We start from the raw sequence: 22,008 nt of genomic DNA on the forward strand, positions 1-22,008 counted from the left end.
GCATCTCCTGCTGCCGCTCCACCTGCTCACCCTGCGGTGGAGGCCGAGGCTCCCAGATCTCCCTGTCCCCGTCCCTGGTTCTGCCACCCACCCACAGGCCTCAGGCAGCGCAGCTGGGGGCACAGCTCCAGCTGGGCAGGGCAGGAGGCTGTTGGTCAACATGCCAATGACACCCACGCGCCACCAAGGCGCCGCCAGGGCTGGCGGGAGCCCCTGGGTGGGGCAGCCAGGCACGTGAGTCTATGAGTGGCCTGGGAGGCAGGTGCTGCTGCGAGGGCCTGGGCAAAGGTGGTGGCACCAGCCGTGGAAGCTGCCACTGCCGCAACATCACAAGCTGCAGGTTCTCATGTTTTATTGTAAAGCAACAAGAAACTCTTATGTACACTGTCCGTCTCGGGGCACCTCCATTCTGTGCCATCTTCTCTACCAGGCCAGGCAGGCATGGGCGGGGCACTCAGAGTCCTCTGCCCTGTCCCTGCCCGGCCAGGACCCCGCAGACCTCATGCTAGACGATGACCGTCTGCACCTCCAGCTGGCCCTCCGGCGAGGCGATGACCAGCTCGCCTGCATGCTCCAGGATCTCGATGTCCTCTGACGACACCATGGTCACAGTGGCCTGTTCAGTGCCACTTGTCCCCGCCCGGGCAGCAAGCACAGTACCCTCGCTGATGGCCGAGGCCAGCGTCATGGCCACCTGCTCTGTCAGGCTCTCGGGGGTGGCGATGGTGATGGTGTCGGCCGCAGCCGCCTCTGGGCCCAGCGCCGTCTCCTCGTCCATGGTGACATTCTGCACGATGATCTGGTGGCCGGCGCTAGCCTGGTGCACGATCTGCTGCACCACCTTCATGATGTGGCTGTCCACCTGCGGGGCCACGGCTCAGCGAGAGCGGCTGTGCCGGGGAGCCTCCCCGCCCCCGCCTGCCCCACCCCTCACCTCCGTCTGGGTGCCCTCGATGATCTCCGTGGCCTCACTGGTCTCTGCATCATCTGCAGTGGCCTGGGCAGACGGGCAGAAGGTCAGAGGTCAGCCTTGGCTGCCCCTGGGTCCCAACACGGCCCCTGGGTCCCACACCCACCTCGATGATATACTCCTGGGTGTCAGCTACCACAGACGAGAACTCCACCAACACTGTGTGTGGGTCCTCCGAGAGGACGGTGGTGGCTGCCGCGGGGCTCTCCTCAGACACCAGCAACTCCTCCACCTCTAGCAGGCAGCCCCCTGTGGGTGGGGACTCAGTCAGGGCTTGGCGAGCCCCAGCCCCCTCCCTTCCCCTCCCCTCCCCCTCCCGCCTCCACCGGCCCAGACCTTTGGTGCGCAGGTGCCGGTTCAGCGTGCCGTGCTCAGCGAAGCCACGGCCGCACTTGTAGCACTTGAATGGCTTCTCGCCTGTGTGGTGTCGCACGTGCCGCACCAGTGAGCCCTTCTCTCGGAAGCCACGGCTGCAGAACTGGCACACGTGCGGCTTCTCCTCCAGGTGTGTCCTGAAGTGCACCTGCTGTGCGTTCTGTGGAGACACCTGTCAGTGCCAGCCTGGCCTTGGCCATAACAGACTACAGCTCTCCCCTCCCGCTTCTGGCCCAAGGGAGGGGCTGGGTCAAGACTGAGCACGGTGGAGGCAGGGAAGGGGGTGCACCTGGGCCACGGCCAGGGAGCAGGATGGGGGGATCAGGCGCCAGGGTCCTGGGGCCAGAGGCCCACCTTAGTCTTGTAGCGCTTGCCACACTCGGGACAAGGGTAGGGCCGCTCGTCTGAGTGGACGCGCCGGTGGCCGCGCACATGGGCGATGGTCTTGTAGAGCTTCCCGCAGTCGCCACAGCGGAAGCGGCGCTCACGCACGTGCACCTCCTGGTGCTTCTTGAGCAGGTAGGCCTTGGGGAAGGCCTTGCCACACTGAGCGCAGGCGAACGGCCTCGGCCCTGCAGCCACACACAGCATCAGGCCAGGCCCATCACCCGTGGGCCCGCCAAGCCGCCTGCCACCTGCCCACAGATCCCCTGGCTCCCTGCTGTCTATGGACCCACCCTGCACACCCAGAGGCACCCCGGCCACCTATAGCCCATCCACTGCCATGGGCCACACACCCACCCATCACCTACCGGTGTGGCCCCTCTTGTGGGCCTCCAGGGTGGCTGCTGTCGGGAAGGTCTCACTGCACTGAGGACATGGGTGGGTCCTGGGCACCGCTGAGGCCTCGCTGGCCACCTGCTGGGGAACCACAGGAAGGTCTCCAGCACCCGGGGCAGGCTGTGCCCTGGCAGTGCCAAGAACACAACCGTGGGCCCCACCCCAGCAGGCTCCCTTGTGGCCCCAGGGAAGGCAGTAAACAGATCAATGGACAAAGTCACTGCAAAAAGCCACTTCAGGGAGTGCGAAGGCCAGCGTGGGGACAGCCCCTGGGATCCAGCCCTGGGAGGAGCCCGCAGGTGGTGCCGGCACCTACTGTCTCCAGCGGCTGCATTTCCAGTACCGGCAGCTGCGGGGCTGCCTCTGCCAGGGGCTGGGGACTGGACCCGGCAGCAGGGACTGGCTCCAGGGCACCCTCCTCCCCAGCGGCGCGCTCAAGGACGATGCCGGAGTTCTGCATGGCCTGGTGCAGCAGGTTCTCACGGCTGCCCTCACTGGAGCAGGGGAGCTCCTGGGAGACGGGGGGCTGCAGGGGAGGCAGAGAGAGGAGGCTGGCCAGGCAGCCTGGCATCCAGCGCCCACCCCATGGGGTAGACCCATGCCAGGAGCCTTGTGCAAACCCTCAGACCCCCGTGGCGCTCCCACTGGCCCTGCTCTCCCTGCGGGAAGCCCAGCCCTCGCCTGCCTGGCCCAGACCCCTGGAGCCAGTGCCCCGAACAAAGACTGGCACCGAGCAGGCAGAAGACAGAGCAGCCCTCCAGGGCCCCCCATCGCCCCCACCTCCGGGGCCAGGGCTTTCATGCCCAGGGGCAGCTCCTGCATCTGGACGTGGACTTCGTGGATGACGGTGCCCTTGGCATCTGTCACCAGGTGAATCACGGGTGAAGTCTCTATGGGTTCGCCTGTCACCGATGATGTGACTGTCCCCAAGCCGGCAGCTCCAGCTCCAGACCCTTCAAGGTAGAGTGAGGGAGTGAAGCTCCCTCACACATCCCAGTGGCAGCTGCGTCCACGGCCAGCCCCCAGGACCAGGCAGCTGCCCGCACCATGCTGACCTGCAGGTGCGTCCTCTTTGCTGACAACCACGTCCTTGCTCACACTGAAGCGGATCTTCTCTGTGCAGGGGGTGAGAGACTTGAGGTGCCGGGTCAGCGCGCCCGACTCCCGGAAGCTCTTCCCACACTTGGAGCACTTGTAGGGGCGCTCGTCTGCAGAGAGAACCTAGTCAGCCCCGGGCAGCCCCAGCAGGCTGGCGACAAGGTGACAAGGTGACAAGGCGAAGGCAGGCAGGGGCCCCTGCCTCATCCCCCAAAGCTAGGGAATGCGAGGCTGGGGCACCCCAGGGCCAGCCATCGGGGTGCTACCGGGCTCCAGCCCGAGGTGCGGCCAGCTCACCCGTGTGCCGCCGGTGGTGCCGGATGAGTGAGCCCTTGGTGCGGAAGGAGGCCCCACAGAGCTTGCACTCGTGGTCCTTGCGGCTGCTGTGAGTGACCATGTGGGCCTTGAGGATGCTGCCCTGTGGGGGAGGGCATGGCAGCTCAGGGCCCTCCTGGGGGAACAGGAGAGGGCCTGCCACCCACACACTGGCTCCCCGCACGCTGGCTCACCGTCTTGAAGGTCTTGTGGCACAGCGCACACACATAGCGGCCATCCTTGTTCACCAGTAGCTTCACCTGGGCCTGCTCGCCCTCCCCTGCAAGCCCCAGCCCCTGCTGGTGGGGGCTGCCCGGGGCCTCGGCCATCTCCCTGTCCCCCGGCTCCGCCTCAGCAGCCACGATGACCTCTTTGATGTGCCCACCACCTAGGAGAAGCATCTGGGCCTGAGCCACAGGACCTGCCCCTGCCGAGAGACCCCAGAGACTGCCGGCTCCAGAGGAGGGGACCTGCTGCTCTGAGCCACACCCTGGACCCAACCTGCACTGAGCCCTCAACACACAGGCCGAGCAGCAGCCAAGGTCCCATTCACCTCTCCAGGTCGGAGTGAGAGGTGGAGAGACACCTCCCGACTCTGTCAGGCTACCCAGAGATGCTCCAGGGCCACCAAATGTGTCCACAGGGAGACCCACCATGGAGCACAGATGCCCCATCCCCAAAGCCAGGAGGACATGCGAATCCTGGTGACACGGTCCCTGGATGAAGAGACAGCCGCTTGTCCTGCTCGCTGCCACTGCTCCTGCCACTGCTCCCACCAAGATAGGGAGGATGTGCATCCGGGGCCACTCTTCCATTGGAGGAGATGGGCTGGGCCACTGCAGCGGGGCAGGCAGGCCTGGCCAGAGCCCCGTCCCAAGGCAGGCTTGGCCTGGGAGAGTGAACGCTCTCCAGACACCCGGGACAGCCTGAGGCGAGGAAGCCGGGCTTTTGCACTTCTGGAGGATGCTGGGAAAAATCTGACAATGTGCAAAGCTAGGTTGTAAACACAGTTCACGTTTTCTGCTCATAAAGATGACAAGTGGGAAACAGCTGTGAAGCTATTGCTTAGAAACCACCTCAGTCCGGCTGGCGTCTTGTTTTGACAAGCTGTTCTCTTGAAACACAACAAAAGCGCGGTGACTCAGAAACAATTAAGAGCCTCTCCTGCCCGAGCCCTTACACGCTCAATGCCCCAGGAGTGATCTTCCAAAGGACAGAGGCCTCTGATGGAGAGGACCTGGGGGAACATGGCCGCTGCAAGGCCAGAGGAGACGCGAATTTTTTCCGCGAAGAGGCAGGAGGGCCTGGAGGTGGGTTCCAATTGCCCACACAGCTGACCGCACCCCTGCACCAGCAAAGACAGGACGTGGCACGCCCCAGCCCTTGGCCACCAGCAGGCAGGATCCTGTGCCATCTCCACTGGAGGCCAACAGGAGAGCTAGCAGCCCTGGACTAAGCCCACCGGGCCTGCTGACTGACCAAGGGGACGCTCAGGGTACCCAGGATGCCCGCAAAGGGGAAAATCCCAGGGGTGCCAGAGTGGCAGGGGTGCCGAGAGGGGCTGCTGAAGCACAGGGAGGGGTGCCGACCCTAGGGCTGGGGCTGCTAGAGTTTAGGTGGGTGGAAAGGGGCCTGGCTGGCCAGACACCCCGCGCAGAGACCCCGCCAGAACCTAAGGAGTTCATGCTGCCAGATGACACCACCATCCCAGAAACCAAACGCCAGGTCAAGGCCAGAGCCTGCCCCACCTCCCACATGAACATTCCGAGCTCTGAGTGGCACTGATGAGTGTCTTGGTTGCAGGAATGCCAGGAAAAGGCAGCACAGAGGTGAGACAGGTGCCCTGGCTGCCTGCTGGAGAGCGGCCTGCTCACAGGCGCCCTTCCCAGGCCCCGGGCTGGCCTCTGCCACGGCTCCTCCACCCCCTCTTCCTGCTGCAGCCAGTCCCCAGGGCTGCCCAAGGCCAGGTTCCGCCTGGTGCCCAAACCTACTTCCTGTCCAGCTGCCTACTCCCCGCCTGCCTCGGCCCCGGTCCAGCAGGCTCCCCAGGCAGCAGCCATGCCCCACCCCACCTCCCACAGCATCAGGTCCCCAGACAGCTCTGCACACCTAGCCACTCGCCCCTGCCACACCCCCAACCCCAGCAGCCCCTGGCTCCCTCAACCTGCCCAGGCCCTGGCTGCCTCTGAATGTCCCCCATGCACAAGCATCTGTCGCCGATGAGAGCTTCCCCATCCAGACCTCGCAACAGCCCCTCCCACAGCACATCAGGGAGAGAGACATCTTCACTTAAAAAGTAGCCATCAAAGAGGCCTGGCATTGCACGCTCATAAAAGCCGCATGAGGACCCGTGTAGCAATCACCACCCCCACACCAGAGGGAGCACTGGGGAGGGCAGGCCACGGCCAGCAGCAAGTCCCAGCCCAGCTAGAGAGGCGGGAGAGTCCCATCCACCCTGCACCCACCCTCCAGAGCCGCTGCTGGGCGAGGGGGCCATTCTGGTGGGTGCCCGGTGGATGTTGCTGGCTATGGGCAGGGAGCAGGAACCAGGGGGTGGCAGGGGAGTGGGGAAGATTCTGGGAGGGACACGGCAGAGACCACCCGGGAAAGCTGAAGGGAGAGAGCACAGCCCAAAGACTCCTTGGTGCCTGGGTGTGCCCCCGGCCACTGTGGACACCTGAGGAAGGCCCAGTGCCCAACGCTTCCTCCTCTGGCAGGCTGTGCCCGCAGAAAGGCTCCCACGAGGCCGCAGCCCCTCCCAACCAGGCCCTGGTCTCGGGAGAGGCGAGCATACAGGCAGCAGAGGCCCCATCCTCCGGCCCCAACCACGAAGGTCTATCAGGCCAGCGATCCATGGAAGTCGGCTTACCAACGAGGTCAGATGCATGGCTGATGTCTGCTGCCAGGGAGGCCGCCTCTACCACGATGTGGGCCACAGTGATGGGCTCCTCTGGGCCTGGTGCTGCCGGTACCACCTGCCAAAGGGGTCAGAAAACAGGGGACTTGTCTGTATGCTCCAGAGTTAGTTCTCAGAGAAGAGGCCTGGGCTCTGCCAGTGTAAAGCTGTGGAGGTGTGACCTGTGGTGCTCAGGCCTGGGTCCATGTCCTTGGGACGGCTGGGGTGGGGGCTCTCCTCTTCCCCAACAGGACCACCGGTCCCAGTCCAACCCCTTCACCCAGGGCCAGGGTCAGTGCCGTCACTCTCACACCTCTGGCCACGTGGGCTGGACCTGGAGCACAGGTCACCTGCAGGGAGGGACCAGCAACTCTGGCAGGAAGCTGGGCCAGCCTGCAGGAACAACGGCACAGTCCCAGCCCGCCATATCCGGCAGAGCGGTGTGAGGAGAGGGCCCTGGAGGTGTGAGCCAGAGGCCTTCCTGGAGGAGGGGGCACCTCTGGGAGGAGCAGGTAAAGAGCACAGGCTCAGAGTGGGGTGACCAGGGTCCAGCATCCTCTGGGCCACGCCCCGCTGGTGACCGGAGACCACTGACCACTCTCTGAGCCTGCTCTCCTGACTGCAATGCAGACGACAAGCGCCCACTGCGGCGTGTGCGGGGTTCACAGGCCTGTGTGTCCAGCCCAAGCTGGGCGTGGGGCTCAGCAAAGGTGGCCATTTGATGATGAGATGGCGGGACCCCCAGGGCTACACTTCACTTGTGAAGTCCCCAGGGACTGTGTGCACAGGACAGAAGATAAGCCAAAGAGACGGAAGCTGCCATGGCACCCCAGAGCCAAAGGAGACCCTCAAGCTCCAAGAAAGGAGAGATCCCGGCCCCCAACAGCGCGGGCTTCGGCCAGAGGCTACCAAGAAGGCCGAGCCACCGCAGGCCCTCCAGGACGCCCCGGGGCACCACAGGCTCACACACCCAGACCCTCCTGCACCGAAGTCAGGTGCCTGCCCTCTGCCCGCCCACGTGGCCCCCGGAACCGGCTGCACAGGTCCATCCTGGAGCGCGGCCACCTCCCCCGCCTGTCAGGTGAACCCGGGAGGGGATGGGGGAGTGGGTGGGGGCTCACCTCCTGGCCCAGCAACGCTGTGGTGGCAGGGGTGGCAGGCAGGGCCTCCTGAGGGGCCCGCTGGCAGGCCTTCTGAATCTTGTGCTGAACAAAATCCTCCAAGGCGGTGAACTCCGCCTGGCAGCGGCCGCATCTGTGCACATCGTCCTCATCTGCAACGAGCCTGCTGTCAGCAGGGCCTGGGAAGGCGGAGGCTGGGCAGCCAGGGCCCCATCTGGCTTTTCCTCCAGCCCTAGAACAGATTCCCCCAGGAGGCCATCAGAAGCAGAGCTACTTCCCCAGGCTGCTGAGAACACACTCGGGCCCAAAACAAGGTCATCCCAGGGCACAGCCCCCATCCTCTGCAGGTCTGCAGGGGCCAGACCTACCCTCAGGAGGTCAGCACCCAGCAGAGGGTGGCCCTGACAGCAGGCTTAGGCTGCAGGGATCTGCTAAGGCTGCCATGCCCAAAACCCCCACCTCAGCGATTGACAGGCAAGAGGCCCAGAACGGGCTGGGAGGCAGAGGGATTCCTCCATGCTAGTTTGGGGACAGTAAAGGACCAGGATTTAAGACTGTTGGGGCCGGGCATGGTGGCTCACACTTGTAATCTCAGCACTTTAAGGGGCCAAGGTGGGAGGATAGCTTGAGCCCAGGAGTTCAAGACGAGCCTGGTCAACATAGCAAGACCCATCTCTACCAAAAAAAAAAAAAAAGTTTTTAAAACATTGTTAAACATTTAGGCCTGGCGTGGTGGCTCACACCTGTAATCCCAACACTTTGGGAGGCCGAGACAGGTGTATCACCTGAGGTCAGGAGTTCGAGACCAGCCTGACCAACATGGTGAAACCCCATCTCTACTAAAAATACAAAATTAGGGCGGTGGCTCATGCCTGTAATCCCAGCACTTTGGGAGGCTGAGGTGGGCGGATCACGAGGTCAGGAGATCAAGACCATCCTGGCTAACATGGCGAAACCCCATCTCTACTAAAAATACAAAAAAATTAGCCAGGCGCGGTGGCAGGCGCCTGTAGTCCCAGCTACTCCAGAGGCTGAGGCAGGAGAATGGCGTGAACCAGGGAGGCGAAGGTTGCAGTGAGCCGAGATCTCCCCATTGCACTCCAGCCGGGGCAAATGAGCAAGACTCCATCTCAAAAAACAAAACCAAAAAACAAACATTTAGCCAAGCGTGGAAGTGTGGTGGCATGCACCTGTAGTCCCAGCTATTCAGGAGGATTGCTTGAGCCCAGGGGTGGAGGCTGCAGTAAGCCATGATCACACCACTGCACTTCAGCCAGGGCAACAGGGCAAGACCCTGCCTTACAAGAAACAAAAACAAAACAAACAAACAAAAACTGTGGGAGTTTGAGCGTGCCCTGGAGCATGTGAGTGGCCATCTCCTCGTCTGTAAAATGGGCTGGGGCCCAGGAGGCTGATGCCCACTGGCTCTGGCTGAGAGGCAAATGCAGGGAGCTGACCCACAACCACTCTGCTCACTGACTTGGGACTTTACTGGTTCCCAAGGTTGAGCCAGTCACCATCACTGTGGCAGACCCTGGTCCTGCAGAAGAGACCACCCCCTCACTGTGTGCCAAGCACCTCACTGGGGACGTCACCAAATCCTGCCAGCACTCTGTGGAAATGGAGAGAACTATTCCCATCCTAGGAAAATGACCTGAAGATCAAGGTCACCCAACGGCTGAGTATCAGGGACAGTGCCTATTTACACAAAGGGACAGAAGCTGTTTCTTCTGCTTCCATGAAAGCCTGCCAGCTCTGACCATTCATGTTCAGTCTCTCATCAAGATCAAACCCAGGCCTGACGCCCGAAGGAGCTGGGCAAATGTTTACTGTTGAATTCGAGGGCAGAGAAAGGGCCAAACCACAGCTATGACTCGCCTGCAGGGGGCCACCCAACAGAGAGTCGTCCTCTCCTGATGGCTCCCAGTCACAAACCAAGCTCTGAGGTGCCCACCACCCTCTTCCCCTTCCCACCCCACTCCTGTGTCTCACTCGGCTCCAGGGCATTGCCACTGAAGAACCCCCTACCCCAGAAGGGGACACACCCAGCCCATTTCACACCAGACAAGGCCACAAGCAGGCCCAGCAGGGCGTGGCAACCTCTAAAGGGACCCCTCGCCATGAGGGCACTGCCCTTCTCCAAGCTGGAACGAGAAGGGGCAAGGAAAAAAGGCAGAAACTATGAATCCTATGGGAACAAAGACAAGACCACCCTCGACCCAATCATTAACCACCTCCCTTCCTGTCTGACCCAACCTGCATCTTTTTTTTTTTTTTTTTTTTTTGAGGCGGAGTCTCACTCTGTTGCCCAGGCTGGAGTGTAGTGGGGTTATCTCGGCTCACTGCAAGCTCTTTCTCCCTCATACACACCATTCTCCTGCCTCAGCCTCCTGAGTAGCTGTGACTACAGGCACCTGCCACCACGGCCAGCTAATTTTTTGTATTTTTAGTAAGATGGGGTTTCACCGTGTTAGCCAGGGTGGTCTCGATCTCCTGACCTCAGGATCCGCCCATCTCGGCCTCCCAAAGTGCTGGGATTACAGGTGTGAGCCACCACACCTGGCCTTTTTTTTTTTTTTTTTTTTTTTTCTAAACAGAGACTGGGAGGAGCCAGGCACGGTGGCACACGCCTGTATTCCCAGCACTTTGGGAGGCTGAGGCAGGCAGATCACCTGAGGTCGGGAGTTCAAGACCAACCTGGCCAACATGGAGAAATCCCATCTCTACTAAAAATGCAAAATTAGCCAGGTGTGATGCCGTGTACCTGTAATCCCAGCTACTCAGGAGGCTGAGGCAGGAGAATAGCTTGAACCTGGGAGGCAGACGTTGCGGTGAACCAAGATCACGCCATTGCACTCCAGCCTAGGCAACAAGAGACAAACGCCGTCTCAAAAAAAAAAAAAGAAAACAGAGACGGGGTCTTACTATGTTGCCCAGGCTGGTCTGGATTTCCTTGGGCTCAAGTGATCCTCTCACCTCAGCCTCCCAAAGTGTTGGGGTTACAGGTATGAGCCATAGTGCCCAGCCATCTGCAGCCTCATTGGACAAGCTCAAAGGGTACAGACCCACGCTCCATCTCCAAAAGCTCTCAGTGCCCCCAGGAATGAGCCCCTAGTGCATCCCCAACACTGCTCTCAGCATATGACATGCAACCTTTTTTTTTTTGAGACAGAGTCTTGCTGTGTCACCCAGGCTGGAGAGCAGTGGCGCGATCTCAGCTCACTGCGACCTCTGTCTCCTGGGCTCAAGCAATTCTCCTACCTCAGTTTCCCAAGTAGCTGGGATTACAGACGCGCACCACCACGCCTGGCTAATTTTTGTATTTTTAGTAGAGACGGAGTTTTACCATGTTGGCCAGGCTGGTCTTGAACTCCTGACCTCAGGTGATCCACCCACCTTGGCCTCCCAAAGTGCTGGGATTACAGGCGTGGGCCACCGCGCCCGGCCACAATCTTTATTTTAATTCTCATGATGTTTCTATGAGGCAGCAGAGCCCAGAAGTTAAAGGGGCCGAGGTGAAGGCCTTCACAGTGCTCAGATCCAGTCCAACCCTTGCTACTTACTACCTGGGTGACTCTGGTCACTTTCTTTTTTTTTTTTTTTTTTTTTTTTTTGAGACGGAGTCCCGCTCTGTCGCCCAGGCTGGAGTGCAGTGGCGCGATCTCGGCTCACTGCAAGCTCCACCTCCCGGGTTCACGCCATTCTCCCGCCTCAGCCTCCCGACTACAGGCGCCCGCCACCCCGGCCGGCTAATTTTGTTTTTTCTGTATTTTTAGTAGAGACAGGTTTCACCGTGTTGGCCAGGATGGTTTTCCTGACCTCGTGATCCGCCCGCCTCAGCCTCCCAAAGTCCTGGGATTACAGGCGTGAGCCACTGCGCTCGGCCCACCCGGTCACTTTCACGTCTCCAACCTTCGATTTTCCTCATCCCCAAAATGAGAATAACAATAACATCCACCTGTCAGGATTGCTTTGAGAATGAAAAAACCTAACGCAGGATAAGGGCTTGTTACATTACTGGAAGAAGCTGCCGCCCCTTTCTGTAGGGGAAATAGAGGTTCACAGAGGTAGGGTCACCTGCCCAGGATCAAAGAGCTAGAAAGCGGCAAGTGTGGGACTGGACGGGGCCACAGGCTGGCTGCGGTGCACCAGTCCTCTTGCACTAGGCTCTGCTGCCTCCCTACGGACAGGCCCAGAGCCCAGATCCTGGAGAAACCGAGGCCCCACCCTCTTGGAACCACCAACAGGGCCGTAGACTCCCATCAGGTGCAGGGGGAAGGGGCCCAGAGGAGGGGAAGGCCAGGCTCAGGCATCGGAGGCAGAGAGGGGCCGGGACGCCTGCGTCTGCGAATGTCTACACCGGGCGCCCGGGGGCTCAGCAACCCGCGAGCACTTGTGGACGCACACCGGAGCGAGGGGGGTGACAGGCGCCCCGCAGGAGAGGCCCGTGAGGGTCGCAGCAAACCTGGGGGTTTCGTGGAGGGCTGTGAGGGCCCCGCGAGATCCGCGAGGTGTCTGGGTCTGGGAGGGTCGGTGGAGCCCGCAGCTCGGGCCATCCGGGCCTCTGCCAGCCGGGGATGAACTGCCCGCACCCCGGCCGCACCCTCCGGGTCGGCCCGGTTACCTTCCTCGCTGAAGGGTGCCGGGAGGCCGAGGAAGCCGCTGGGGGCCAAGGCCGCCGCCACCGCCGCAACCGCACCGTTGCCCGCTTCCCGCCCGGCTTCGGCCGGGGCTTCTGCCGTATGAGCGGCCGTCACCCGCACTGCCATCGCGCCCTCCATGTCGCAACGCGCCGCAGGAAGATGGCGGATTTACGACCATGTCGTCATAACAACGGGCCGCGCCGAGGCCGGCGTGAGGGAACGGCAAGAGGAGGACGGGGCGGAACCGGAGCGGACTAACAGACAGGCGGGGAGCCGGGTCTGGATAGCGGTGTGGCCTTAAAGGGCAGAGGCGGGGCCGGGCGCGCTGAGAGCGAAGATGGGGCGGGACTGTGGGGAGGGCGTGGTTACGGTGGAGCAGATTGACAGACAGGGGGCGGGGCGGCAGAAGGACGTGTGTTCGAGGCTGCACTCGGATTTGAGAGCCAGAGAACGCCAGGGGCGAGCGGACTGGCGGGTGCTAGGCAGCCGCGCCCCAGCGCTTCCGTACCTAAGGACAGGTCGCCCCGCCCGCGGCTGCTGCTGGGAAGCCGCCACAGCTCCAACCAGGGGTGTGGTGCCTGCTGTCCACTGACCGCCTCGGGTGTTAGAGCCTCCCAAGATGATTACCCAGGAGAAGAACACGGGTCGGGGATGGCTCATGGGTAGCTTTGCGAAGCTGTTTTATTATTTTGTATACTTTTTAAATTTTTTTTTTTTTTTTTTTGAGACGGAGTCTCGTTCTATCGCCCAGGCTGGAGTGCAGTGGCGCGATCTCGGCTCATTGCAAGCTCCGCCTCCCGGGTTCACGCCATTCTCCTGCCTCAGCCTCCCAAGTAGCTGGGACTACAGGCGCCCGCCACCATGCCCACCTAATTTTTTGTATTTTTAGTAGAGACGGGGTTTCACCGTGTTAGCCAGGATGGTCTCAATCTCCTGACCTCGTGATCCACCCGCCTCAGCCTCCCAAAGTGCTGGGATTACAGGCGTGAGCCACCGTGCCCGGCCACTTTTTAAATTTTTTAAAATTTATTTATATTATATATTTTACATAGAGACGGGGTCTTGCTGTTTTGACTAGGCTGGTCTCAAACTCCTAGCCTCAAACCATTTTCCCATTTCGGCCTCCCAAAGTGCTAGGATGACAGGCGTGAGCCACGACTCCCGGCCACGTTGAATTTTGGATTTTGGAGATGGGGGTTGTTTTTGGTTTTTGTTTGTTTGTTTGTTTGTTTTGGGTGTTTGTTAGCGGTGTGGCCTTAAAGGGCAGAGTCTCACTCTGTCACCTAGGCTGGAGTGCAATGGCGCAATCTCACTGCAACCTCCACCTCCTGGGTTCAGATGATTCTCCTGCCTCAGCCTCCCGAGTAGCTGGGACTACAAGAGTGCACCACTATGCCCAGCTAATTTTTGTATTTTTAGTAGAGACAGGGTTTCACCATGTTGGCCTAGATGGTCTCGAGCTCTTGACCTCATGATCTGCCCACCTCGGCCTCCCAAAGTGCTGGGATTACAAGCATGAGCCACCGCACCCGGCCTGTTTTTGTTTTTTGAGATGGAGTCTCGCTCTGTCACCTAGGCTAGAGTGCAATGGCACAATCTTGGTTCACTGCAACCTCCACCTCCCAGGTTCAAGCGATTCTCCTGCCTCAGCCTCCTGAGTAGCTGGAACTACAGGCAACTGCCACCACACCCGGCTAATTTTTTTATATTTTTAGGAGAGACGGAGTTTCACCATGTTGGCCAGGCTGGTTTTGAACTCCTGACCTCAGGTGATCCGACCCCGTTGGCCTCCCAAAGGGCTAGGATTACAGGCGTGAGCCACGGAGGCTGGCCAGATTTTGTTTTTTTTGAGACAGCACCTTGCTCTGTCGCCCAGGCTGGAGTGCAGTGCCACGATCTCAGCTCACTGCAGCCTCTACCTCAGCCACCCAAGTAGCTGGGAGAACAGGTGCCCATCACTAGCTAATTTTTGTATATTTTGTAGAGATGAGTTTTTGCCATGTTGCCTAGGCTGCTATAGAACTCCTGAGTTGAAGCGATCTGCCCTCCTCAGTCCACTTACATACTTTTAAAAAATTGTGGGCCAGGTGCAGTGGCTCACTACTGTAATCCCAGCACTTTGGGAGGCTGAGGTGGGTGGATCACGAGGTCAGGAGTTCAAGACCAGCCAGGCCAACATGGTAAAATTACATCTCTATTAAAAATACAAAAATTATCTGGGTGTGGTGGTGCACGCATGTCATCCTAGCTACTCAGCAGGCTGAGGCAGGAGAATCGTTTGAACCCAGGAGGCAGAGGTTTCAGTGAGCCAAGATCATGCCACTGTACTCCGGCCTGGGCAACAGAGCAAGATTCCATCTCAAAAAAAAATTGTGGGCTGGGCGCAGTGGCTCACGCTTGTAATCCCAGCACTTTGGGAGGCCGAGGCGGGCGGATCACGAGGTCAGGAAATCGAGACCACGGTGAAACCCCGTCTCTACTAAAAATACAAAAAAATTAGCCGGGCATGGTGGCGGGCACCTGTAGTCCCAGCTACTCGGAGAGGCTGAGGCAGGAGAATGGCGTGAACCCGGGAGGCGGAGCTTGCAGTGAGCCGAGATTGCGCCACTGCACTCCAGCCTGGGCGACAGAGCGAGACTCTGTCTCAAAAAAAAAAAAAAAAAAAAAAAATTGTGGTAAGTACACATAAAATTTACTATTAGCGCCGGGCGCGGTGGCTCACACCTGTAATCCCAGCACTTTGGGAGGTCGAGCTGGGTGGATCACGAGGTCAGGGGATCGAGACCATCCTGGCTAACATGGTGAAACCCTGTCTCTACTAAAAATAAAAATTAAAAAAAATCAGCCGGTTGTGGTTGGCACGCGCCTGTAGTCCCAGCTACTCGGGAGGGCACGACAGGAGAATCACTTCAACCCGGAGGCAGTGAGCCGAGATCTTGCCACCGCACTCCAGCTTGGGCGACAGAGCGAGACTTGGTCTCAAAACAAACAAAAAAAAAATACAAAAGTTAGCCAGGTGTGGTAGCACACACCTATAATCCCAGCTACTAGGGAGGCTGAGGCAGGAGAATTGCTTGAACCCGGGGGGCAGAAGTTGCAGTGAGCTGAGATGGCACCACTGCCCACCAGCCTGGGTAACAAAGTGAGACCCTGTCTCAAAAAGAAAAGGGCATCCTGATCAGGTGACCTCAGGCCCTGTTTTGCCCGGAGCCCAGGCCACTGGCAGGCACGGGAGTGGACAGGCCCCTGGAAGGCAGAGAGGCCAGGCACAGGCAGCAAGACTAGAGCCTCCCTTTCTCCAGACAGCCTTCTTTCCCATGCAGGCCTCAGCCTGGCTCAACAGAATAATGCCTGTGGACATTCCATGGCCAGACCCAAACAGGAACTACAAAATCCTTTTTTTTTTTTTTTTTTTTTTTTGAGACGGAGTCTCACTCTGTTGCCCAGGCTGGAGTGCAGTGGTGCAACCTTCGCTCACTGCAACCTCTGCCTCCTGGGTTCAAGCAATTCTGCCTCAGCCTCCCAAGCATGTGCCACCGCACCCGGCTAATTTTATATTTTTAGTAGAGATGGGGTTTCTCCATGTTAGTAAGGCTGGTCTCAAACTCCTGACCTCAGGTTATCCACCCGCCTCGGCCTCTCAAAGTGCTGGGATTACAGGCATGAGCCACCGCGCCCAGCGAGCTACTTATATTTTCTATTGCAATGTAAATTGATGCAAGTCTGTTAAGGTTATAGTGTCTGTTCTTGTGCCACTGAAAGCCATCCCCAGGTCGGCTTGCAGTACAAGAATCTTACTTGGGGATACACTGGGGCCATCCCCTCACAGATAGAGACTGAATGCCTCCTGTGTGCGGGGCACCCAAAGGGGTCCTCTACCCCCAGATGCAGGGCCACGTCACCCTGTTCCCAAAGTCAGTCCTCTCCTATAAAGTGCAGTTTCCTCTTAGCCTCTGCCAGGACCTTCCCCACAAGAGATCATGCCTCCCCTCCTACCTGCAGACATACAGGCACATTCTGAGGACGTTAAGCCGACCAGATGGGGCAGAGCTCAGCTTTGGGGTCGACTGAGTTTAATCCCAACTCAACCTTGTCCAGCCGGCGACTCTCCGTGGCTCAGTTTGGCCATCTATAAATGGAGATATGAATAATCCCTGCCTCTCAGGCCTGTCCTGTGACTCTAAGGAGGTAATGCAGGTAAGGAGTGGTGCCACGGCCTAGATGCTCACAGAGTGCCCAGTAAGCCAAGGCAGCCGGGCGAGTGTGGGAGAAGATGGCCCGTGGCTAGGCATCATCAACAGTTCCCATTCCAGCCGTTGTCTCAAATCCACTAACAGTTGCTCTGTGGTAAAAGCAGAGTGTGATTTTTGTCAAATCCAGTTTTGCTCAAGATCAAAGTCATCTTTTTTTTTTTTTTTTTTTTGATACGGAGTCTTGCTCTGTTGCTCAGGCTGGAGTGCAGTGGTGCAATCTCGGCTCACTGCAGCCTCCGACTCCCAGGTTCAAGTGATTCTCCTGCCTCAGCCTCTCAAGTAGCTAAGATTACAGGCATGTGCCATCACATACGGCTAATTTTTGTACTTTTGGTAGAGACAGGGTTTCACCATATTGGCCAGGCTGGTCTCCAACTTCTGACCTCAGGTGATCTGCCAGCCTCGGCCTCCGAAAGGGCTGGGATTATAGGCGTGAGCCACAGCACCCAGCCAGAAGGATGAATTACACAAACATTATGTTAAACCACAGAAGCAAGAGCCAGAAGCACATACCGTATAATCCCAGGTATAAAGCAGTCCAGAGGTTTGGTTGTGACTCTATGGTGATAGGAGTCAGAAAAGTAGTCAGCAATGTGCTATCTGCTATTGACTCGATAGGAACAAGAGGGAACTTCCTGGGGTGTTGGAAATACTTTGTACTTTGGTCTGGGTTATGTTTACACAAGCATATACATATGTAAAAAAATTTGCTGGGTGCGGTGGCTCACGCCTGTAATCCCAGTCTTTTGGGAGGCCAAGACAGGAGGATCACTGGAGGCCAGGAGTTGGAGACCAGCCTGGCCAACATAGTGAGACTCCGTCTCTACAAAAAATTTAAATTAAAAAAAAAAATTAGGCATAGTGGCACACACCTCTGGTCCCAACTACTTTGGAGGCTTAGGTAGAAGCATCACATGAGCCTAGGAGGTCAAGGATACAGTGAGCTGTGATAAGGCTACAGTGAGCTGTGATCCCGCCACTCCACTCCAGCCTGGGAGACAGAGCAAGACCCTGTCGCAAAATATATATATACATGTAAAAATGTAAAACTTCTGGCCGGGCGCCGCGGCTCACGCCTGTAATCCCAGCACTTTGGGATGCCAAGGTGGGCGGATCACGAGGTCAAGAGATCAAGACCATCCTGGTTAACACGGTGAAACCGCATTTTTACTAAAAAATACAAAAAAATTAGCCGGCACGGTGGCGGGCGCCTGTAGTCCCAACTACTCGGGAGGCTGAGGCAGGAGAATGGCGTGAACCCGGGAGGCAGAGCTTGCAGGGAGTCGAGATCGCGCCACTGCACTCCAGCCTGGGCAACAGAGCAAGAGACTCCGTCTCAAAAAATAATAATTAAAAAAAAAAAGGCCGGGCGCGGTGGCTCACGCCTGTAATCCAAACACTTTGGGAGGCCGAAGCGGGCGGATCACGAGGTCAGGAGATCGAGACCATCCTGGCTAACACGGTGAAACCCCGTCTCTACTAAAAATACAAAAAATTAGCTGGGCGTGGCGCCATGCGCCTGTAGTCCCAGCTACTAGGGAGGCTGAGGCAGCAGAATGGCCTGAACCCGGGAGGCGGAGCTGGCAGTGAGCCGAGATCGCGCCACTGCACTCCAGCCTGGGCGACAGAGCGAGACTCCGTCTCAAAAAGTAAATAAGTAAATAAAATAATAATAATAAATGTAAAACTTCCATCGAGCTGCACGGTTTTCATGCCCTTTACTGTAATGTTTTGCCTCAATTAAATACCTAATAATTGATGACGATGATGGCGAGCAATCACGGAGTACCAGGTTCTAGACAGTGTCCTTAGACCCTAACCCCACAGCCTGGTAATGGCTGGTTCGTGTTACCTCCGAGGCACCGGGAACGCGTTTTTTGCAAAGGACTGAGGCGAAAACCCAGGCCTGCCGGGGAAGGAGCCCCGGGCTGGCTCGCAGGATTGGCCGGTAAGCGACTCACGTGGTGGCACCGTGTCCCGAGCGCGTCCACGGCACAGAGGCAAGGGCCCGGCGGCCCCAGCCCCCTCCCGCGGCGCTCCTGCGGGAGCCCCGCCCGTGCCCGCGGGAGAGACCGGCCAATGGGCAGCTGGCCTGGCCCGGGTCACTCCGTAAAGGGCCTCGTCACCTAGGCTGACCACTCGCTTCCAATGGGTGAGCGGCCCCGCGGCAGCCCGAGAGCAGCGGCCTTGCGCCTGCGCTGCTCTCCCCTCTGCCGCATTTCCGCAGCGAGCGCTTCACTCCGAATGCCGGTTGGCGCCCTGCCAGCCAATCACCGGGGCTTCCCGAGGCCGGTAGCCAATGATCGCCCGCTTCCCGGCGCCGGGCCTCGCCGATTGGCGCTGAGCTCCCGCAGCCCGCGGGAGGCGGGGGCGGATTGGCGAAGGTGCAGGCCAATAGGCGGCGGGCGCGAGGCGCGGGGCCAATGAGCGCGCCGGGGGCGGGGAGGGCGCCGCGGCGGGCGGCTGCGAGGAGCGGCCGGCGGGCGGCGGCGGCCGGCGGGCGGCGATGGCGGCGTTGGAGGCCGGTGGCGACGACGCCCGCTGCGTGCGGCTGAGCGCCGAGCGGGCACAGGCGCTGCTGGCCGACGTGGACACGCTGCTGTTCGACTGCGACGGCGTGCTGTGGCGCGGGGAGACGGCCGTGCCTGGCGCGCCCGAGGCCCTGCGGGCGCTGCGAGCCCGCGGCAAGCGCCTGGGCTTCATCACCAACAACAGCAGCAAGACCCGCGCTGCCTACGCCGAGAAGCTGCGGCGCCTGGGCTTTGGCGGCCCCGCGGGGCCCGGCGCCAGCCTGGAGGTCTTCGGCACGGCCTACTGCACCGCGCTCTACCTGCGCCAGCGCCTGGCCGGCGCCCCCGCGCCCAAGGCCTACGTGCTGGGCAGCCCAGCCCTGGCCGCAGAGCTGGAGGCCGTGGGCGTCGCCAGCGTGGGCGTGGGGCCTGAGCCACTGCAGGGCGAGGGTCCCGGCGACTGGCTGCACGCGCCGCTGGAGCCCGACGTGCGCGCGGTGGTGGTGGGCTTTGACCCGCACTTCAGCTACATGAAGCTCACCAAGGCCCTGCGCTACCTGCAGCAGCCCGGCTGCCTGCTCGTGGGCACCAACATGGACAACCGGCTTCCGCTGGAGAACGGCCGCTTCATCGCGGGTCCGTGCGCCCTGGGGCGGGAGGCTGGGGGGCGGGCGGCGGGCCCCCTCCCCGCCCTTTGACCCGGTCCTCTGTGCCCCGCAGGTACTGGGTGTCTGGTCCGAGCCGTGGAAATGGCCGCCCAGCGCCAGGCCGACATCATCGGGAAGCCCAGCCGCTTCATCTTCGACTGCGTGTCCCAGGAATACGGCATCAACCCCGAGCGCACCGTCATGGTGGGAGACCGCCTGGACACAGACATCCTCCTAGGCGTCACCTGTGGCCTGAAGACCATCCTGACCCTCACCGGAGTCTCCACTCTAGGGGATGTGAAGAATAATCAGGAAAGTGACTGCGTGTCTAAGAAAAAAATGGTCCCTGACTTCTATGTTGACAGCATAGCCGACCTTTTGCCTGCCCTTCAAGGTTAAAGATTGAGTGTCCTTAATCTCCAGAATAAAAAAAAAAAAAAAAAAAATTGAAAACCAGTTACCCAAATTAATAGGTGGGGCTTAAGCATCTGCTCGGCTGTGGCTTCAAAGAGTGTAATTGGAGTTAAGCAAAGGCATTCATTGTTAACCTTGTAAGTACACGTTTGGGGGACGATTTCGTTTACAGATGCTTGTAATGGAAGATGCACTTTTAGGCTTGGAGGCATTGTGGGCTGGGTTCTGGGCCTTGGGTGGGGCTGGCGGGGGCAGGCTCCGCACCTGTCCGGGACTCAGGTAACCGGGGCCTGCAGGTAACCGGGGCCTGCCGATGGGACTGAGGCAGGTCTAGGGGTGTGTGTCCTGTATTTTATGGAAAAACGCATTCAGGGATCCAGCCCCTCACTGGGCAGAGGGACTGATTATTCTGACTGTTGGGAGAGGTTTGCGTGGACCAGAGCCCCATCAGTATGACTGAAAGTCCGGCGGAGCCTTCTGTGTCCCTGTGCCTCCCAGCAGGGTGGGAGTGGAGGAGGCAGCTGCTCCCAGGTGACATCTCCCTGCCCTTGGGTGCAAAGTGCTGCCCTCACCACTCTCCTAGCTCCCCTACTTCCTTGAAAACCACTCTGATGTCACAACTGAGTGTCTGTTCCGTTTCAGATACCCAGGGCTGCTGCCCAGTTCTGTAAACGCAGCCCAGCTAAACTACTATGCTGTCTCAAGTGTGCATTTAAACCCAGGTGATTTGGACAGAGCAGCCGCGATGGCGTGGACGCCTTCGCTGAACTCCGGGCTGCAGTGCAGGGAGCTCAGCAGTGCTGCTACCAAACAGTTTTTAACTTTGAACAACTGTGTCAGGCAATGGATTTGAATCTTAAGTGTGTTAATAGCTGTGCTCTGTGTCGTAAGGAAAATCGCACTGAAGGAGCCTCTGTGCCCTGCAGCCGGCAGCGCGGCTGAAGCATGTGCTGGCCAAGGAATGCCTGTCTGTCATCCAGGACTCCGGGAGGGGAGGAGAGTTGTTGTCCCCAAGAACAGGAAGTCCTTTACCAAGCATCCAGTCTCTTCCTGTCCTCCCATTCCCTAGGTTGGGGTAGGGGTTAGAGGCTGGTGGCCCAGGAGATCACCTGCCTTTCCCTGGATTCCCTCTTAAGTGGCCAGCAGGACTTGGCAGGGCCACCAGCTCACCAAGGTTCTGGGCAGAGCTCCGGCCTCTGCTGTCTGCTCCTTGGCTCTGCTGACCTTTCACAGGCCTGACAGCAGACTCAGCAGGGCCATCCCAGGACGCTGCACCTTCTGGCTGGCTCCCTACCAGCGCCTTTCCCTGTACCTGCCAGCTTCTCTCTTGACCCCACAGTCACAGCATTCCACTTGGTCACAAAGACTTCAGAGCAATAAGGGGCGTCCTGAGCCCTCAGCACCTCCCAGGCCTGGGATATCGGGTTCAAAGGGTGCTACAGAGCAGCATGAGGTCGACTGCGCCCATGAGGCTGGTGGCACTGACGCTGGGTTCGCAGGGTGCAGTCACGCCAGGAGCGCATGGCAGATGCAGCCTCGGCGATGCCTCCCTTGCCGGGTAGGGGCTGGGAGTCCCTGTGCACCCTGTCTCTGGCCCATGAGGGGCTGCGGCACTGTGTGCGCGCCAGAGCACAGATTAAACTCTCAAACCCACACTGGCTCAGGTGTCCTTGCTCTTGCCTTGCATTGGCCCAGGCGATGCTGTCTCACCACGGGTGGGAGGACTCAAAGTAGATGGGTAACTGGGGTTCCAACTCCAGAGCTGGAATGCCAACTGTCCACTCCCAGCCTGGTTCAGAGGAAGATGTTCTGGAGAATGAGGGAAAGCCAGGCACAAAGGGAAACCAGGGAAGGAAAGGGCCTCGGAGTGAAGCTGGTGGGCTGCCGTGTCAGAGAGCCCAGGGCAGGGAGCAGAGCTCAGAAGTAATGCTGGCCCGGGCGCCGTGGCTCACACCTGTAATCCCAACACTTTGGAAGGCTGAGGCA

General features: G+C 59.3%; 2 protein-coding genes across 6 annotated transcripts; one reads left to right on the plus strand and one right to left on the minus strand.

Annotated features, from left to right (window-relative positions):
- Positions 1-335: 335 nt before the first annotated feature.
- E4F1 (E4F transcription factor 1) lies at positions 336-12,481 on the minus strand. Of its 5 annotated transcripts, none has more exons than XM_030798811.1 (14): positions 12,180-12,481; positions 7,556-7,787; positions 6,408-6,513; positions 3,733-3,926; positions 3,521-3,641; positions 3,181-3,333; positions 2,906-3,078; positions 2,442-2,651; positions 2,098-2,206; positions 1,700-1,917; positions 1,307-1,505; positions 1,077-1,219; positions 935-997; positions 336-862 (listed from the first exon to the last, which is right to left on the minus strand). In XM_030798811.1, the coding sequence occupies exons 1-14, from the start codon at positions 12,374-12,376 to the stop codon at positions 506-508; spliced, it is 2,475 nt and encodes an 824-aa protein (XP_030654671.1). In that variant the 5' UTR covers positions 12,377-12,481; the 3' UTR covers positions 336-505. The 5 variants fall into 5 exon arrangements, with proteins under 5 accessions (XP_030654671.1, XP_030654672.1, XP_030654670.1 ...); XM_030798812.1 differs by having other exon boundaries at positions 7,556-7,707; positions 12,180-12,457; XM_030798813.1 differs by having other exon boundaries at positions 844-862; positions 1,129-1,219; positions 7,556-7,707; positions 12,180-12,465.
- Positions 12,482-18,912: 6,431 nt separating this feature from the next.
- Positions 18,913-21,675, plus strand: PGP (phosphoglycolate phosphatase). Its single transcript, XM_003269168.4, has 2 exons — positions 18,913-19,597; positions 19,682-21,675. The coding sequence occupies exons 1-2, from the start codon at positions 18,958-18,960 to the stop codon at positions 20,005-20,007; spliced, it is 966 nt and encodes a 321-aa protein (XP_003269216.1). The 5' UTR covers positions 18,913-18,957; the 3' UTR covers positions 20,008-21,675.
- The last annotated feature ends 333 nt before the right edge of the window (positions 21,676-22,008 follow it).

This window comes from Nomascus leucogenys, chromosome 18, assembly GCF_006542625.1.
Source record: "Nomascus leucogenys isolate Asia chromosome 18, Asia_NLE_v1, whole genome shotgun sequence".
NCBI lineage: Eukaryota > Metazoa > Chordata > Mammalia > Primates > Hylobatidae > Nomascus > Nomascus leucogenys.

Bases quoted from the DNA above. Each gene is read 5' to 3' on its own strand.
- PGP (XM_003269168.4), top strand. From the start codon at position 18,958: ATGGCGGCGTTGGAGGCCGGTGGCGACGACGCCCGCTGCGTGCGGCTG. The intron at 19,598-19,681 runs GTCCGTGCGCCC...TGTGCCCCGCAG, and splicing joins GAACGGCCGCTTCATCGCGG to GTACTGGGTGTCTGGTCCGA.
- E4F1 (XM_030798809.1), bottom strand. From the start codon at position 4,566: ATGAGCAGAAAACGTGAACTGTGTTTACAACCTAGCTTTGCACATTGT. The intron at 3,642-3,732 runs GTGAGCCAGCGT...CCTCCCCCACAG, and splicing joins GCCACAAGACCTTCAAGACG to GGCAGCATCCTCAAGGCCCA. The intron at 3,334-3,520 runs GTGAGCTGGCCG...TTCTCTCTGCAG, and splicing joins GCACCACCGGCGGCACACGG to ACGAGCGCCCCTACAAGTGC.